Source organism: Protobothrops mucrosquamatus, unplaced genomic scaffold (assembly GCF_001527695.2).
Source record: "Protobothrops mucrosquamatus isolate PMUCROS unplaced genomic scaffold, P.Mucros_1.0 scaffold1989, whole genome shotgun sequence".
Lineage (NCBI taxonomy): Eukaryota > Metazoa > Chordata > Lepidosauria > Squamata > Viperidae > Protobothrops > Protobothrops mucrosquamatus.
The window spans coordinates 259,355-273,598 of record NW_015388105.1 but is presented as its reverse complement, the minus strand read 5'-3'; the positions used below and the strand labels follow the sequence as shown (position 1 = coordinate 273,598).

General features: G+C 42.3%; 1 protein-coding gene across 1 annotated transcript in view; it reads right to left on the bottom strand.

Annotated features, from left to right (window-relative positions):
* Window positions 1-4,145, bottom strand: part of LOC107294554 (7-dehydrocholesterol reductase-like) — a 14,076-nt gene extending 9,931 nt beyond the window's left edge. The window contains exons 1-4 of the mRNA XM_015823789.2: window positions 4,122-4,145; window positions 3,293-3,380; window positions 1,333-1,546; window positions 613-817 (exon numbers count right to left, since the gene is read on the bottom strand). Of these exons, the coding sequence (XP_015679275.2) occupies window positions 613-817; window positions 1,333-1,546; window positions 3,293-3,380; window positions 4,122-4,145 (531 nt within the window). The remainder of the gene's footprint in view (window positions 1-612; window positions 818-1,332; window positions 1,547-3,292; window positions 3,381-4,121) is intronic.
* Between the last annotated feature and the right edge of the window lie 10,099 nt (window positions 4,146-14,244).

Below are 14,244 nucleotides of genomic sequence, written 5' to 3'. Positions count from 1 at the left end.
GCTTAGGATGGTGGCTTGGGAGGCGGGTGGGCCGGGGCGTATCCACAAGGGTGGGGCCGGAACACATGCTATGTAAGGCATTGGGAGCAAGCGCCTCCCAGTGCTGACTTTAATCTACATGGAGTGATTAAACTACCATATGTCTAACGTTCCTGCTTGCTGGCTGGTTTGTGCCGCGCCAAGACATGACGGTTTGACAATCTCACTCTGAAATCTTATGCAAGAATATTGTTTTGTGAACACTCACATGAGATTTTGCTATTCTCATATGAGAACCTATGAGATTTTGAGGTTGAAATCAACAGCATATTGAGATATTTTGCAATTCCAATAATTTTGTGGTCATTATTTTGTGAAGAATAGGTTGTAAATGGTGGTACTGATATAAGGAAGAATTTTGTGGAACTACAGTCATCCTGAAAGAGTTAAGAGACTGATTAAATTGCAGACAGATGTAAAAGTGGTGTGTGCATGTAGTTCATACATGTCTATATTTTTGTGTACACACACACACACATACACACACAAACATATGATGTATCACCTGAGGAAATTAATTGGGGAAAATTGTTATTGATAGCATTTAACATTAATGCACATGTTAATGTTTACCTGTAGGACATTGAGAAGTAGCATAGAATTAGTGACTTGTCCATACAATTCCTGTTGTTTTGCAGCATAGGATAAATTAATCAAAGTCCATCCTAAAATTCCAGGTCGGCCATTAAAAAACAATTTGAAATCAAACCACTTTCCCAAGCGTGGATTAAATTCAATTCCCATCATGAAGTTATAGAAGAAATTGCCAGTGAATTTGCTAAAATAGAATATTAAGAGTATTAAACAAAAGTTTCTTGTACATCAATTTGAAAACCAAATGAAATTGCAAGAACACTCACAAACAAAATGGACATCATTACTGATTAGTCTGATGCAAATAATTGACATGGGTGACCCACTTTATGACCAATGGTATCAAAAGCTGCCAAGATATCTAGGATTTGTACCAACAAAATTGCACTTCTCCAGAGCATATCATCTGTCAGAACAAAAGAGTTTCAATGTCAAAACTAGAATGGTATCAAAGTGGAATGGGTGCACATAATTCATATTCTTCGAGAATGCATAAAGCTGAAAAGTCATCACCTTCTCAAGAACCTTGCTCAAGAAGAGGATACTGGAAATAAGACAATAGTTCCAGGCATATCTTCTTTAAGAGTGACTGAATTACTGTTTCTTTCGAGACACTTTAATGATCAGAAAAAACATTCAGTCCTCATCAAATTATCATCACATTTATACTAATATAAATTATAAATAATATCAACATACCAGTCCTTTGCATTAGAAGGGAAGAAGTAGGCTTTTAACCAAACAAATATGGACATTAAATAGCCCAGAATATTTGCACACCACAAGATTGGAATCCAGTTGTCAAAAATGATGGTGGGCGAGAACCACTGGAAGTAGTAAACATTTGCAAACCAGAGGGCATGCGTTATCAACCAGGCTTGTAGTCCGTTAATCTCATATTTGAGTACTACACCTGAAAGGAAACAGAGGATGACGATGATTCAGAGGCTGTCCAATTCCAAAAGAACTCTGGATGACAGACAACAGAAACAGAAAACAATAAGCTTTCTGGGGAAGGCATGATGAGCTAAACACAACTGCGGCAAAGACCGAGGAACCAGTGAGTAGATTGATTCTTTAGAACCTCTCTGAACAAGGAGAGTACAGGAGATCAACCATGTGTGCTCCACACAGTAGCTCCTTACGGGGAGACCAAAGGACAGCTGTTGCCTCTGGGTTTGGGTGCTGGGAGACGAAGGGATCAATCATCAAGTTCTTAACCATGGAGGAGCCTTTTAAAGGACATACTCGCTAACCATGCTTCTATTCACTTTTGAAAATTGCCTAGTTAATTATCTTAAGGGCGTTAGAGGTCTTTGGAATGACAAGTTTGAAAAGCCATCTGATGAGTCTATGCTTATGAAGAAAAAAAAATAATTATAAATTTAAGCACTTAAGGATCAATGATAAAGCTAAATAAAATTTTATATAATAAAACCATGAATCACATTTTTTTTGTTTCATGCAAACAGTCTAAAGAGTTTCCAGTAAGCAATAAATGTTGATATTGTCTTTTTCTGACCAAAGAAGTCAACTTAGCCATCTCAGCAAATTCCATCATCTCCACTAACCATTCTTCCATCGAATAATGCCAAATCTTTCTATCTTTGTGTATAAAATAATCTTGTTGCAGTTGATATATAATTTTCATGATTTTTTCCAGCTCTATATCCATCAATTCCCAAAGAAAAACCTCTTTATAGGAAGAAGCGAGCAGTTCTCTGCTTAATTATCAGCAGTTTTATTGTGTACAGTCTCAGTAATAGTCGTAGGAATAGACTTACAGTATATACCGCTTCACAGTGTTTTACATCCCTCTCTAAGCGGTTTAGAGAGTCAGCATATTGGCCCCAATAATCTGGGTCCTCATTTTATCAACCTCGGAAGGATGGAAGGCTGAGTCAACCTTGAGCTGGTCAAGACTGAACTGCTGGCAGTTGGCAGAATTAGCCTGCAATATTTCATTCTAACCACTGTGCCGCCACAGTTCATGACTTCTTGTTGGAGGCAGGGGGAGAGGACTCATCCCTCCAGAGTAAACCTGGGCATTTATGCCCACCAGGCCACATTTGGCCCTTTGGCTGTCCCTGTCCAGCTTGCATGAGATCAATTGGAAATTAGAAATCAAATGTAAATAAGTGTTTACCATGCATACAATAAAACTGCATTGCTTTTATTTTGAAGCTAACAGCTCTTTTTTCCACTTTATATATGTGCCATGAGTGCATGTTTACACCCGTTCACAGTCCTATTGGTCTGGCCCTCCACAAGAGTCCCAGTTTCTCATGTGACCGCTTGGAAAAATTAATTGCTCAGCCCTGCCCCAGAGGCTTTGAAGAAGATAGACACAAGTTACAAGCAATGAATGTGGGTGGGTGTGATTATATATCAGCAAGGTCCAAGGCCTTTCAAAACAGAGAAAAGCAACATTACATATCTCCAAGTGTAACAGGCAGCAAGAAAAAAAATGTTATTTTTAAGACAAAAGGATTTCTAGGACCAACTGAGCGTGAGAGGGAAATGTAAGCCAGCATATGGTAGGGATCAGTGATTGTATCATTTAATTAGAAACATGCTGAATAAGCAGATAATTGTTTTGAGGCATCCTTTTTTCTTCATTTATATTACTATTTATTATTATTAATAAAAATGGTCTTACCAGCAGGTGAAATGGCACCTTCTTGTATTCCTCCTCGAAAACCAGGAATAAATTTATGACAAAAGTCAGGAATCATAAACAAAAATCCCTGTAACGGAATGAACGTATAAGCCAATATCTTTACAAGTGAATTAAAATTGTACAATGGTATATTTGAAGGAGGATAAATTATGGATTGATCATATAATTATTTTTTCATAACGGACATTTACTCATATCCCAACCTCTCATAATAGTGTAGCTGTTTAAAAATGTACCTGAAATATAAATATGGAACTGTGAATATTTTAGTAAAACGCATTTGGGGACATAGAAATTGTAGAAAACATTTAATTTCTAGCTGCCAATACCATGGTCAAATATTCATATAGAAATAATGTAGAAATAACAACTAAAGATTGAAGGTGAGCCTGTGTTAGTTTATTTCAAATCACCATCTAGCTCTGGGTGAGGAACCTATTGCTCTGCAAATATGGTTGAAATAACAACCCCTGGCATAGTCCATAAGCCTAGCCAATGGCAATGGGTTTTGGAAGTTCAGTTTCATAACTTCTGGAAGACCACAAGTCTCTCATTTTCTTCTGTCAGTCATAATCTTTTGGAAGTGTTGGAAACATAAAAAAGAGCAAGACAAAAAAATGTTTCAAAAGAAAACCAGGGATATTAGTTGTTAGCATTATTCCCAGCAACACCCAAACACAATATTGCTAGTAACTGATATTGCCACATTTTCACATGTAGGGCTCCAATTTTAGAATGCAGTTTTAAAAACAATCTTAATTTTGATCCAAATAACTGGATTCCAACAGAGAAGCTTCATGACACGTACCTGGAATATTACCCAAGAAAACATTTCCTAGTCTTAAAAGGTTCTCTTTCTCCCACAGAACAGGGTCTATAGATTCTCCACTTGAAAAGGGCATTCGTTGACCTACCGACCGAGTGAGTTTCTCGTTACCATGACTAGTGTACTGTAATGTTTTATCATCTGGTATTTCCCTGTTCTCTTCTCATCTTTCTACTGTGAATAGTTTCTTTTGGTTAGTCGGTTCCTGAAAAAGACACATAGAGATTGTTACTCACCCTCCAAAAAAAGAAACCTCAAAACCCTACTGTCAATGATTGACTCTGAACAGAATTATAATTTGTACAATTTTAGTGTGTTGTTGCCCTTAACAATTATAGTATTTGCTGAAACAAGCCAGTTTCATGAACTACTCTGGATGTGTCAACAGAAAACCAACATATAAATATTTCAAAGAATACTCTATGACACCCCTTCCTCCTTTGGATGTTAAACAAATGCCCCTAAAATTCAGCAGTAGCTGCCTATTTTACAGAACCAGCCCACACAGTTCTTTGTAAGCACAGGTATTTTTCAGCTATAGTCACTACATGGCAGATTTTCTTACCATGCTCTACCCCACTGTCCAGGAGAGGCTTCATTTTGACTTTTTCCTCCTTCAAAAAATTGACTGTCTTTATGAAATGCCATTGGAAGCTGCAGAAGAAGAGGTGACACAAATATATGATAAAATTCTTGAATATAAAAGAACCTTTCTTTTTTGAAATGTTATGTCCAATTATGCAATATGCAACTCTGCTTGATTTTTTTCATAATTAATTCTGCTTTTAACAACTTTAGGAAAAATAAGGAAAGGTTCATGTGGCATAGCTAACTAACTGTGGGAGAGGAAAAAACCTCAGCTTTTGACTAAACTTTTCTTGCTTATTGACTATTTTTGATACAATTAAGGCTAAAAAGAATGATAATTATAAAAAGTGTATTAGAAATAAATACATATGTACTTGCATAATGTTTGCATTAATAATATGTAGAACTGTAACTATTTATTATTGAAGCCATATAATATACTTTATACATTATTTCTATTTTTTCTGTTGTGTTTTTCCACTTATTTTTAAACACTGGGTGGGTGTGGATGGGGTGGGCGTGGCCACCTCAATGTTGCTTGTGAGGAGGGCTGCCTGTGGGGGCCAGGCAGGGTTGGGGAAGATCCAGGGGGTCTCTGGTGGGTGGGACAGTGGGCAGGAGGCTCGTCCTGCGGGGTAAGGCGAGGCAAGGCAGGGGCCGGGGTGGCTGTTGCCTGACATCATCGGCCCCTGCACACAGTGAGTGCATGGAAGCCAACTGTGTCCATCAGCAGCCACAGCCTGCCGGCCCCTCAGTTTTGACGTGATGTGGCTATTTGCCACCTTGCGCGTCACACCCAATGCCACTGCCATGAGGCCGCGAAACAAGCTAAACGGAAGTAAGGAACCATTATACCGCTTTCTTACCGCCGCTTGGCTTGTTCTGTGGCCTCATAGTAGCGGTATTGGGCAAGAGGTGGCAAACAACTGGTTTTGGTGTGACGCGGCTGTTTGCCGCCTCGTGTATTGCGCCCAATGCTGCTGCAATGCGGGTCGGCTGAAAGCGGCCATGGAAAAAGTGGGGCAGGTTTCCTCCTCCCCTGTCCATTCAGCTACAGCTTTTGTGGCTCTGTAGGGAGAGCTTCTTCTGACAGAGAAGAGAACTTCGCAGCTCTGCCTACAGAGCCACCAGAACAGAAGGTGGAGCGTCGGAGGCTCAGGGAGATAAGGCACTAAAGTGGGCGGTTGGGCCATTGGCAAGAGCAACGTGTCTGAGTGGAAAGCGGCCTTGGAACAAGTGGGGCAGGTAAGGAAAAAAATCTTTGCTCCCGCCAGAAATTGTCTTTCTTTCCTTACCTGACTTCCAGCCCCATACCGTTTCTCCTTCGCAATCCGCCGCCGCGTGCAAGGAAATAAAGGAAGGGGTTTTTTTGGGGGGGGAAAGGTCAATCAATCAATTCCAACTTCGTGATCTTTCACAAGAAGTTGGAATTGATTGATTGACCTTTTTCCCCTCCAAAAAAGTTTCCTTTGTTTCCTTGCACGCGGCAGCAAGGAATAGTAGGGGGGTTGGACTGGAAGACCTCCAAAGTCCCTTCCAGCTCTATTCTGATTGATTGATTAGGCAAATGTTCCTCAAGGGAAAAGGAGCAAATGCAACTGGCTTCATCTGGCTTTTCTAATTATGGGTCAGATCTGCTAATCAACTGTGCCCCAAATATGAAGTGACCTTGGCTTAACTGGTCCCTCATGGAGAGTGTTGTTAAATCAAAGCTTTACTACAAAAGGTGCCATTTATAACAAGTACATGGCTTACATGTTATATATATTCATTGATGAAATAATGTTAATGCAGAATTAATGGACATTTGGATTTAATGAATATCTTGCTTCTACTGAATGGTCCATTAAACAGAGGTTTTGCTATATTATGAACTTTGGAAATTGGTATAATTTCAGCATCATTATTTTCTAATTTTTTTACAATGCAAATGAGCAGGCCAGATCTCATGAAAGTATTCTAAAGTGAAAAAGATACAGTAACAGAAGATGTTTTATGTGAGTCTGCCTTTGAGGTGATTTGGGAAACTCTTAGTAACACCAATCTAGATGGCACAAAATCAACCTTTCTACCAGATTACGTTTTGTTCCAAAGGAGTAAATTAGCTGTGCTTTTAATCAGTTATTATCTAAGCTAATGTATAGCTATTTTAAAAATATTCATTTCAATAGAACACCATGTAAGGTTTTTCAGCTCAGAATCCAAATAAATCCCAACGAGACTCTGAACACGAGGCATCTGAATTAAAAGACAGCTTTTGTCAGAGCATACACAGTCTTATTGCTCTGAAGTAATCCAGGAGTAAATACAGTAAGCAGTAGTTTGTAATTAAATAGTGGTTTACATTACACTATATCTGCAAATATACACTAGAAATAAAGATACATACATGAAAAGGTTGAAAAGCCCTGGTATAGGTAACTGGGAAAAGGATAAGGAATGGCCCCCTGAAAGGATCATTCAAGTCTATGGTCCTGCAGTCTGGGCCAATGATGGTATGTGGGATACCAAACTCCTATCTATATGCTAAATAGAATCATTAGATTAGAAGCTATTTTGGAGATTATTACTAATGAAACTTCTTCCGCCCTTAATATGCTGGCAAAAACAAATTCTCAGGTAAGAACTGCTATTTATCAAAATCAATTGGCTCTAGACCAGGGCTTTTCAACCTTTTCACCTATTGTACCACTTTTAGGATAAGGCAACATCCGAGTACCACAGTTGCCCAGCAAGGTGTCAAAAACTTGACCTCCCCCAAAAGGAAAAAAATGATAAACTACAGGTAGTCCTCAACTTACAATTCACTTAGTGACTGTTCAAAGTTACAATGGCACTGAAAAAAGTGACTTATGACCATTTACATTCGGATGCTTGGCAACTGATTCATACTTATGACGTTCACAGTGTCCCAGGGTCATGTGATCACCTTTTGCAACTTTTTGACAAGAGAAGTCAATGCCTGGGGGGCGTGGCCAGCTCATCACTTAGGTTGCGGGGTGCCTGTGGGGAGGGGAATCCGTGGGTCTCTGGTGGTGGGGGGTGGGACTGGGGTGGGTGCCTTCGTTCCCTCCCTCTCTCCCATTGTCCCTTCCTTCTTTCTTTCCTTCCTTCCTTCCTTCCCGTCTCCTTCCCAGATCCTTGCCAGATTCAAGAAGACGGAGGAAGGCTCACATGTCTCCACCCCAAAACTCCCAGCCAACCTGCTGGCCTTTCGAATTGCCTTGGGGTTAGATCTGGCATTCATGGACCTGGCTAGAGTGAAGGGGAAGTGGGATCAAAGCCCTTCTTTCGGCCGCAAAGAATGCAGCCAGGCGGGATTCACCTGCGAGTTGTGCGGGCTCTTCCTCGGGGCTGGTTACAGCAATGCTTGCTGCTTTTTTCCGGCTGTGGCCATGTGCAATGCACCAGAGGGGGTCCGGCAGCCGCAGCTCTTTCCTTGCCCCCGTGCTCTCCTCTGCTGCCTGCGCTCTCCTCCCCCTGCGGAAGAACAGCGGCTGTGCTGGGCTTCCGGCTGCACCGAGCGCAACCACCGCTCCTTTTCAGAAGAAGCAGCCGAGAAGAAGCAGTGGGCAGGAACTGCAGCAGCTGCCGTCCCATAGCCATCTGGCTCAGCAACAGCGGTGGTGGCGTCAGCGGCGGCCAAACTCCAATTGCCTCCTCCGGGCTCTTTTATGCCCTCCCCGCTCCCGTCCAGTGAAGGTTGGTCAGGAGCCCTGCAAGCGAGCGAGATGGGCAGGGGCGCGAATTGGCATGTGCTCAGAAATGCCGATTCCACGGTCCTGCCCAGCTCACTTGCTTGCTTTCCGCTTGCTTTCTATCAACAGCTTTTGACGCCTTTCCTAGTCTTCTGAATTTTGTTTCAGCAAGCAAGTGAAATGGGCAGGACCGCAATCTGCCTGGCCTCCCTTCTGCCTGCTTTGCCTCCTCCTGGGCCCCCCGCACCCACTGTTAACCCTCCCGCCACCATGCAGGGTAAGGTTGGCATCCCCACCCAAATGCCCTTGCCTCTCCCAAGTATTTTTTTACTCAACTGCTTTCAGCTGCACTCCCTTTCGCCTTTTGCTTCTCTGCCTTCGCCACGTGTTTGTGGGTAAAAAAGAAAAAAAAAGTTCCATGAGATTTTCTAACTTCTCGCGAGAAGTTAGAAAGTCTCATGGAACTTTTTTTTGTCTCACAAACACATGAAGGCTGAGAAGGACAGGAGAAAGGGAATGCTGCTGAAAGCAGGTGAGTAAAAAAAACGCTTGGGGGAGGTGAGGGCATCTGGGTGGGGGCAGGGGGTACCCAGGCAATGCGTCATGCAGCCCAAGCGGAATCTCTAGTGAAGACTGCTTGAGGCTGCCTGCCACCCCCAAGGCCGCTTCAGCTGGAGCTGCATGTTTTGATTCTGGGCTCTCAGTAGGACCCAAGCAAGGTGCAGTTCCAGCTGACTTTGCCACAAGCCTGTGCAGCACTGTTGCCGCTTCACCTCATCCACTTTTACACCTTTTTTTACATTTTCTTTTACCTTTTTAAATATTTTTTTACATTTTTTTTACAATTTATTTACATATTTTTTTTACAATTTTTCCAATCTGTCCAACCTGTGCTCGTGTACCACTGGTGGTACGCGTACCACCGGTTGAAAAGCCCTGTTCTAGACTATCTTCTAGCCAAAAAGGAGGAGTCTGTGGAAAACGTAATCACTAATTGCTGTATCCGGATCGTGCTCACGTGCCTGTCCAAACCTGGGATGGAATTTTAGATTCTGCTGGATGGTTTGGAGGGATGTTTGGAGATTGGAAAATAATTTTCTCCCTCATAGCTCTATCCTTTGGAGGATTAATGTTATTCCCTTGCTTGATAGCTGTAATAAAATCAATCTTTCCTTTCTCATAAATCTTTCCCTTCTCGCTTTTCAGCTATGGCTTTAAAAGTTAACAGCTCTCTACTGGCCTGCAAAGTAACAAAATTAATGGGCTAATTGCCAGCTATTGAGCTGTTGTGTGTTCAAGCTTAGAGATATAGAAATGTAACGCCAGGATAGATATGAAGATTCAACAGAACTTTTTAGATGTGAAAAAACATTGTGTATTAGTTATAAAAAGCAAACACTTTTCTGATTAGGTGCTCTCATCTCTCTGCTGTCTAAAGGAGAGTGGAGTGCCCAGCCTATAACTTTGATCGAAGAAATAAAGCTGTGTTTTAATTCAGATACCTCGTGTTCAGAGTCTCATTGAGATTTATTTGGATTCTGAGCTGAAAAACCTTCCAACCATAAAAATGTTTCATCCAGGAATCCAAGACAAAGAAAACAAATCTTCAAGCATTAAGAGGAATTCAGAATGGTCTTTGTAAACACAAGAACTTATATAATGTTAATTTTAAAAGAGAAATACATTCTACAAATATAAATATTTCTTTCTTATAAGCTAATATTCCAAAGCCTGCCGCCAACTTGCTTCTATCCCACAAATGCAGTGTACAAAACAATATATGCAATGGCTTCCCAATCAGTTTGCTTTACTATTATTTATTAATTCAATATGAAGCAGTCCACTGAGAATTCTGTTAATTTTCCTTACCTGTGCCTTTATTCTTCAGCTTCAGATAAAGAAAAAATCCTTCGTTTAATCTCAGTGAGCGAAAGAAAGAATACTAACATAAAATTCCCCGGTCCCTTTTTTAAACCTTTCCTTCTTTTAACTACACCCCATTAAGTGCATATAGTAATCACCATCCAATCACTTGCTCCAATTTTTCAGCATCATCTCATACTTCCTCACTGGATTGGTGCAGCTGCCTCAAATCAGCTAAGCTGATTTCAGTAGCCACCCCATGAATATTATTAAAAAGGAGAATTCACTGAACTTTTACTATTCCTCGATCAAGCAGAATGTATGTATTTAAAAATGGAATTAAAAGAAACATTATTTGTCTTATGTTGCTTCCTCACGTTCTTTATTCCAGAGATGAGTTAACTAAAGAATTATGAAATGAAAGAGAAAAATAAAACCTGATGTGATGATACGTATCATTTATCAATATTTGAGTAGTAGGGAGCTGACAAATGGGCAAAAGGTGAAAAGTGAAGGTAAAGCCAGTAAAAGAGCGGCCCGTACTCTCTGCGGGGAGCAGAAGAGTCCTCGCAGACCCCTTTTTGGGCTGAAAGTCTGACAGAAGAATCCCTTATGGAGCATCCCATACTCTGTTAGGGAACCAGAGTCCTCCCAGACCCCTTTTTGGTCCGAAAACTGCGGTGGTAGGTGGAAGTCTCACTAGGAGGCTTCAATTCGTCAGGACCCGACAGAGCCGAAGTGAATCCCTACATCGGAAATAGGGAAATCATGGGATGCTGTAGTTCGAGGGTCAAAGTAGACTCCCCTGTGAAAAACTTGCTTGAACCTGGGACGGGAATCGGCTACCCATTCAGACAGGTATGAAAAAGAGACAGGTAGAGAAATTATGCAAAAAGTGGGCTTTGCTGAGAGATGAGTGCGGGAGACAGATTTGGCCAGAAGACGGTACGTTTGAATTTAAAACCCTGAAAGCACTTAGGTCCAGAATAGAACCAGCTCAGTTACCCTATTGGTATTGCTGGGCTGAACTTTCAATATTAAAGAACCTAGACACGAGTTGAGCTCAAACCTCAGCCACCCTTGGACAACCCAGAACCAAAATTCATGGCCCCTTTGCTGAGCAGACCCATAGCTGGGCGGCAGAGAGGCCAGCTTGACTATGTTTTAACCCATACACCTTCTCCCCGGCTGACTTAGTCATTTGGAAGAGGGATACCCCCTAATTCCGAGCAGACCCACAAGCGGTTATAACAACCTTAAAAACAATCATTGACAGTCATAACCTGTCATGGGGAGACGTTACCCAATTATTGCACGTCTTTCTAACGAAAGACGAATTAATGAAACTCTTTGAGAAAACTGAGGAAATAGCCAGGTGACCAATAATAATTACACCAGGGCAAGTAGCCCGTCAGTGTCATCTGGCCACTGAACCGCCCAGACTGGGATTACAACAACATGAATCATTGGGATGAATACACCAAGGCTAAGGATAATTTAATGGAAGCCCTCCAGGAGATAGGTAGGAAGCTCCTGAACTGGTCCGAATTCCAGCGAATAACGCAAAGGGAAAAGGAAACACCAGATGCCTTCTGGATCTGCCTCCTAGAAGCCGGGGTGGCATTTGCCCATCTGGATTTAAACTGCCAGAAGGACCAGAAAATTCTAGCCGCTGCCTTCATTGATCAATCGGCAAGCAATATCCATGGGCACTTTCATAAGATAGTTTCCAACTGGTCGGCATTAGATATCTCAGAGTTGCGCAGAATCACAAACTTTGTATTCAACCAGAGGGAAAAATTGGCAGAGGAAGAAAAGGAAAGAAGGGAAGCGGAGAAAGAGAGAGAAAGAAAAGAGACAAAGAGCAGAAAGAAGGGAGGACTTACAAGCCTTTGCAATGTTAAGGTAACACAGACACCCCACCCCACCCCCCATGGAAGGAAAAGATGCCGGCAATGCGAATGTAATGGAGAAAGTTTTTGCAGGCATTGCCTCCATTGCGGGAAAGAGGGACATTTTAGCAGAAATTGCTGGAAAAACCAAAACAGGGAGAGCCGGAATCATCATAACCACCCAAGACCCCCTTTCCCTAGGGAAGCCTCGCACCACTGGGACGGAGGTAGGGACCAAACCAGACCCCAATGGGAACGGCAGGAATATGAAATGTCCTGACTAGAAGGAAAGCTACAGGAATTTCAAGCCACATTCTATGGACTAGCCATCCCTTTAAGGAATGGCCCTGATGGAGAACCCCTAATTACACTCACAATAGGAGGGAAGAACTATAAGTGTTTACTTGACACAGGAGCCACTTCATCACTCATTACTGAACCACCCTTCAACGGATCTGTGGTGCCCGGTGCAAGTGATAACATAATCGGAGTGGGAGAGAAAGTAATTCCTGCAGAATTCACAAAATACATTAAAGTAGAAATCCACCCCTTTTCATTGAAACATGCATTCACTGTTTGCCCCCAATCTCCCGTCCCTCTTAGGCAGGGACCTGCTCTGCATACTAAAGGTCACCATCAAATGCACCGGAGAGGGGCTGGTTTTGGATATCCCCATCAAACACACCTGCATTTTGAACACGCAGTAGGAGGGGGAGGAGAAACAGCTACCCATAGACTTTAGACGCTTACCAGACTCTCTTTGGGGATGGGATTCCACAGAGGTGGGCTTGCTAAAAGGAGCCACCCCGGTCAAGATCCACGTTAAGGCAGGCCTACCCCCGTGCATTCCCCAATACAAAATAAGGGTTGAAGCCATAGAGCTGATCAGAAAACCTATAAAGGCATATTTGGAACAGGGAGTCTTGGGCAAATGTACTGCTCCTGCAATACCCCTATCTTCCCAGTTCGAAAACCCTGACTCGATAAGGAGGGAAGAGCCATTTACCTTTTCGTTCATGACCTCAGAGCTGTCAACAGTCACGTTATACCTTGAGCGTCCGTGGTGCCTAACCCGGCTACTATAATTACAGAAGTGCCAGCGTCAGCTACCCACTTCACAGTAGTGCATCTCTGCGCATCCTTCTTCAGCATCCCAGTTGAGCCAGCATCCCAATACCTCTTTGCCTTCACGTGGGAAGAACAGCAGTATACATGGACTTGCCTGCCCCAAGGCCACATCGAGTCACCCACACTTTTTTCTCAAATGTTAAAGGCAGACCTGGCCTCCATCTCACTACCCAAAACCCCACCTTGATCCAATATGTAGATGACTTATTATTAGCCTCAGAGTCTGAAAACAGCTGCAGGACTGACACTTACACTTACTCCAATGCCTGAGTGATAGGGGACACAAAGCTTCGCCCACTAAGCTCCAATACCTAAAGCAAGAAATAACATACTTAGGGTATATCATAGCTCCTGGAACTCGAAAACTGGCACCCGACAGGGTTAAAACAATATTGGGAATGAAGCATCCACACACCAAAAGACAGATTCGAGCCCTACTAGGAGTCCAGGGATTTTGCAGCTCATAGATTCCTTCATTTGGTGAAATGGCAAAACCTTTAATCCAATTAACTGCAAAAATTACCCTATTGTATGGACGAAAGAATTAACTAACACCTTCCAAAAGATAAAACAAACCCTAGCATCCGCCCCTGCCCTGGGTCTCCCTGATTACCAAAAGCCTTTTTTCCTCTTCATCCATGAAAGCAAGGGTGTGGGTTCAGGGGTGCTGGCACAAAAATTCGGTCCAACCTTCACACTTGGGTGAAATGGCTTTTCAAGATGTCTTTTGGGATACGCCTTCAACGATGATGTTTGTTCAATTGGGCTTGAGGCTGGCCTAGTCTGGAGACCTCCACCCTCTTCCTTTTGAAAAATCTGCTGTGGCTCCAGTGCAGACTTTACATTCTTCGCCCCTCCCCATAGGAATTTATGAAACCTTCATGCTGCTTTCATCAGGTCCCATTTATATGTACTGTCAATGCTGCTAACATTGGA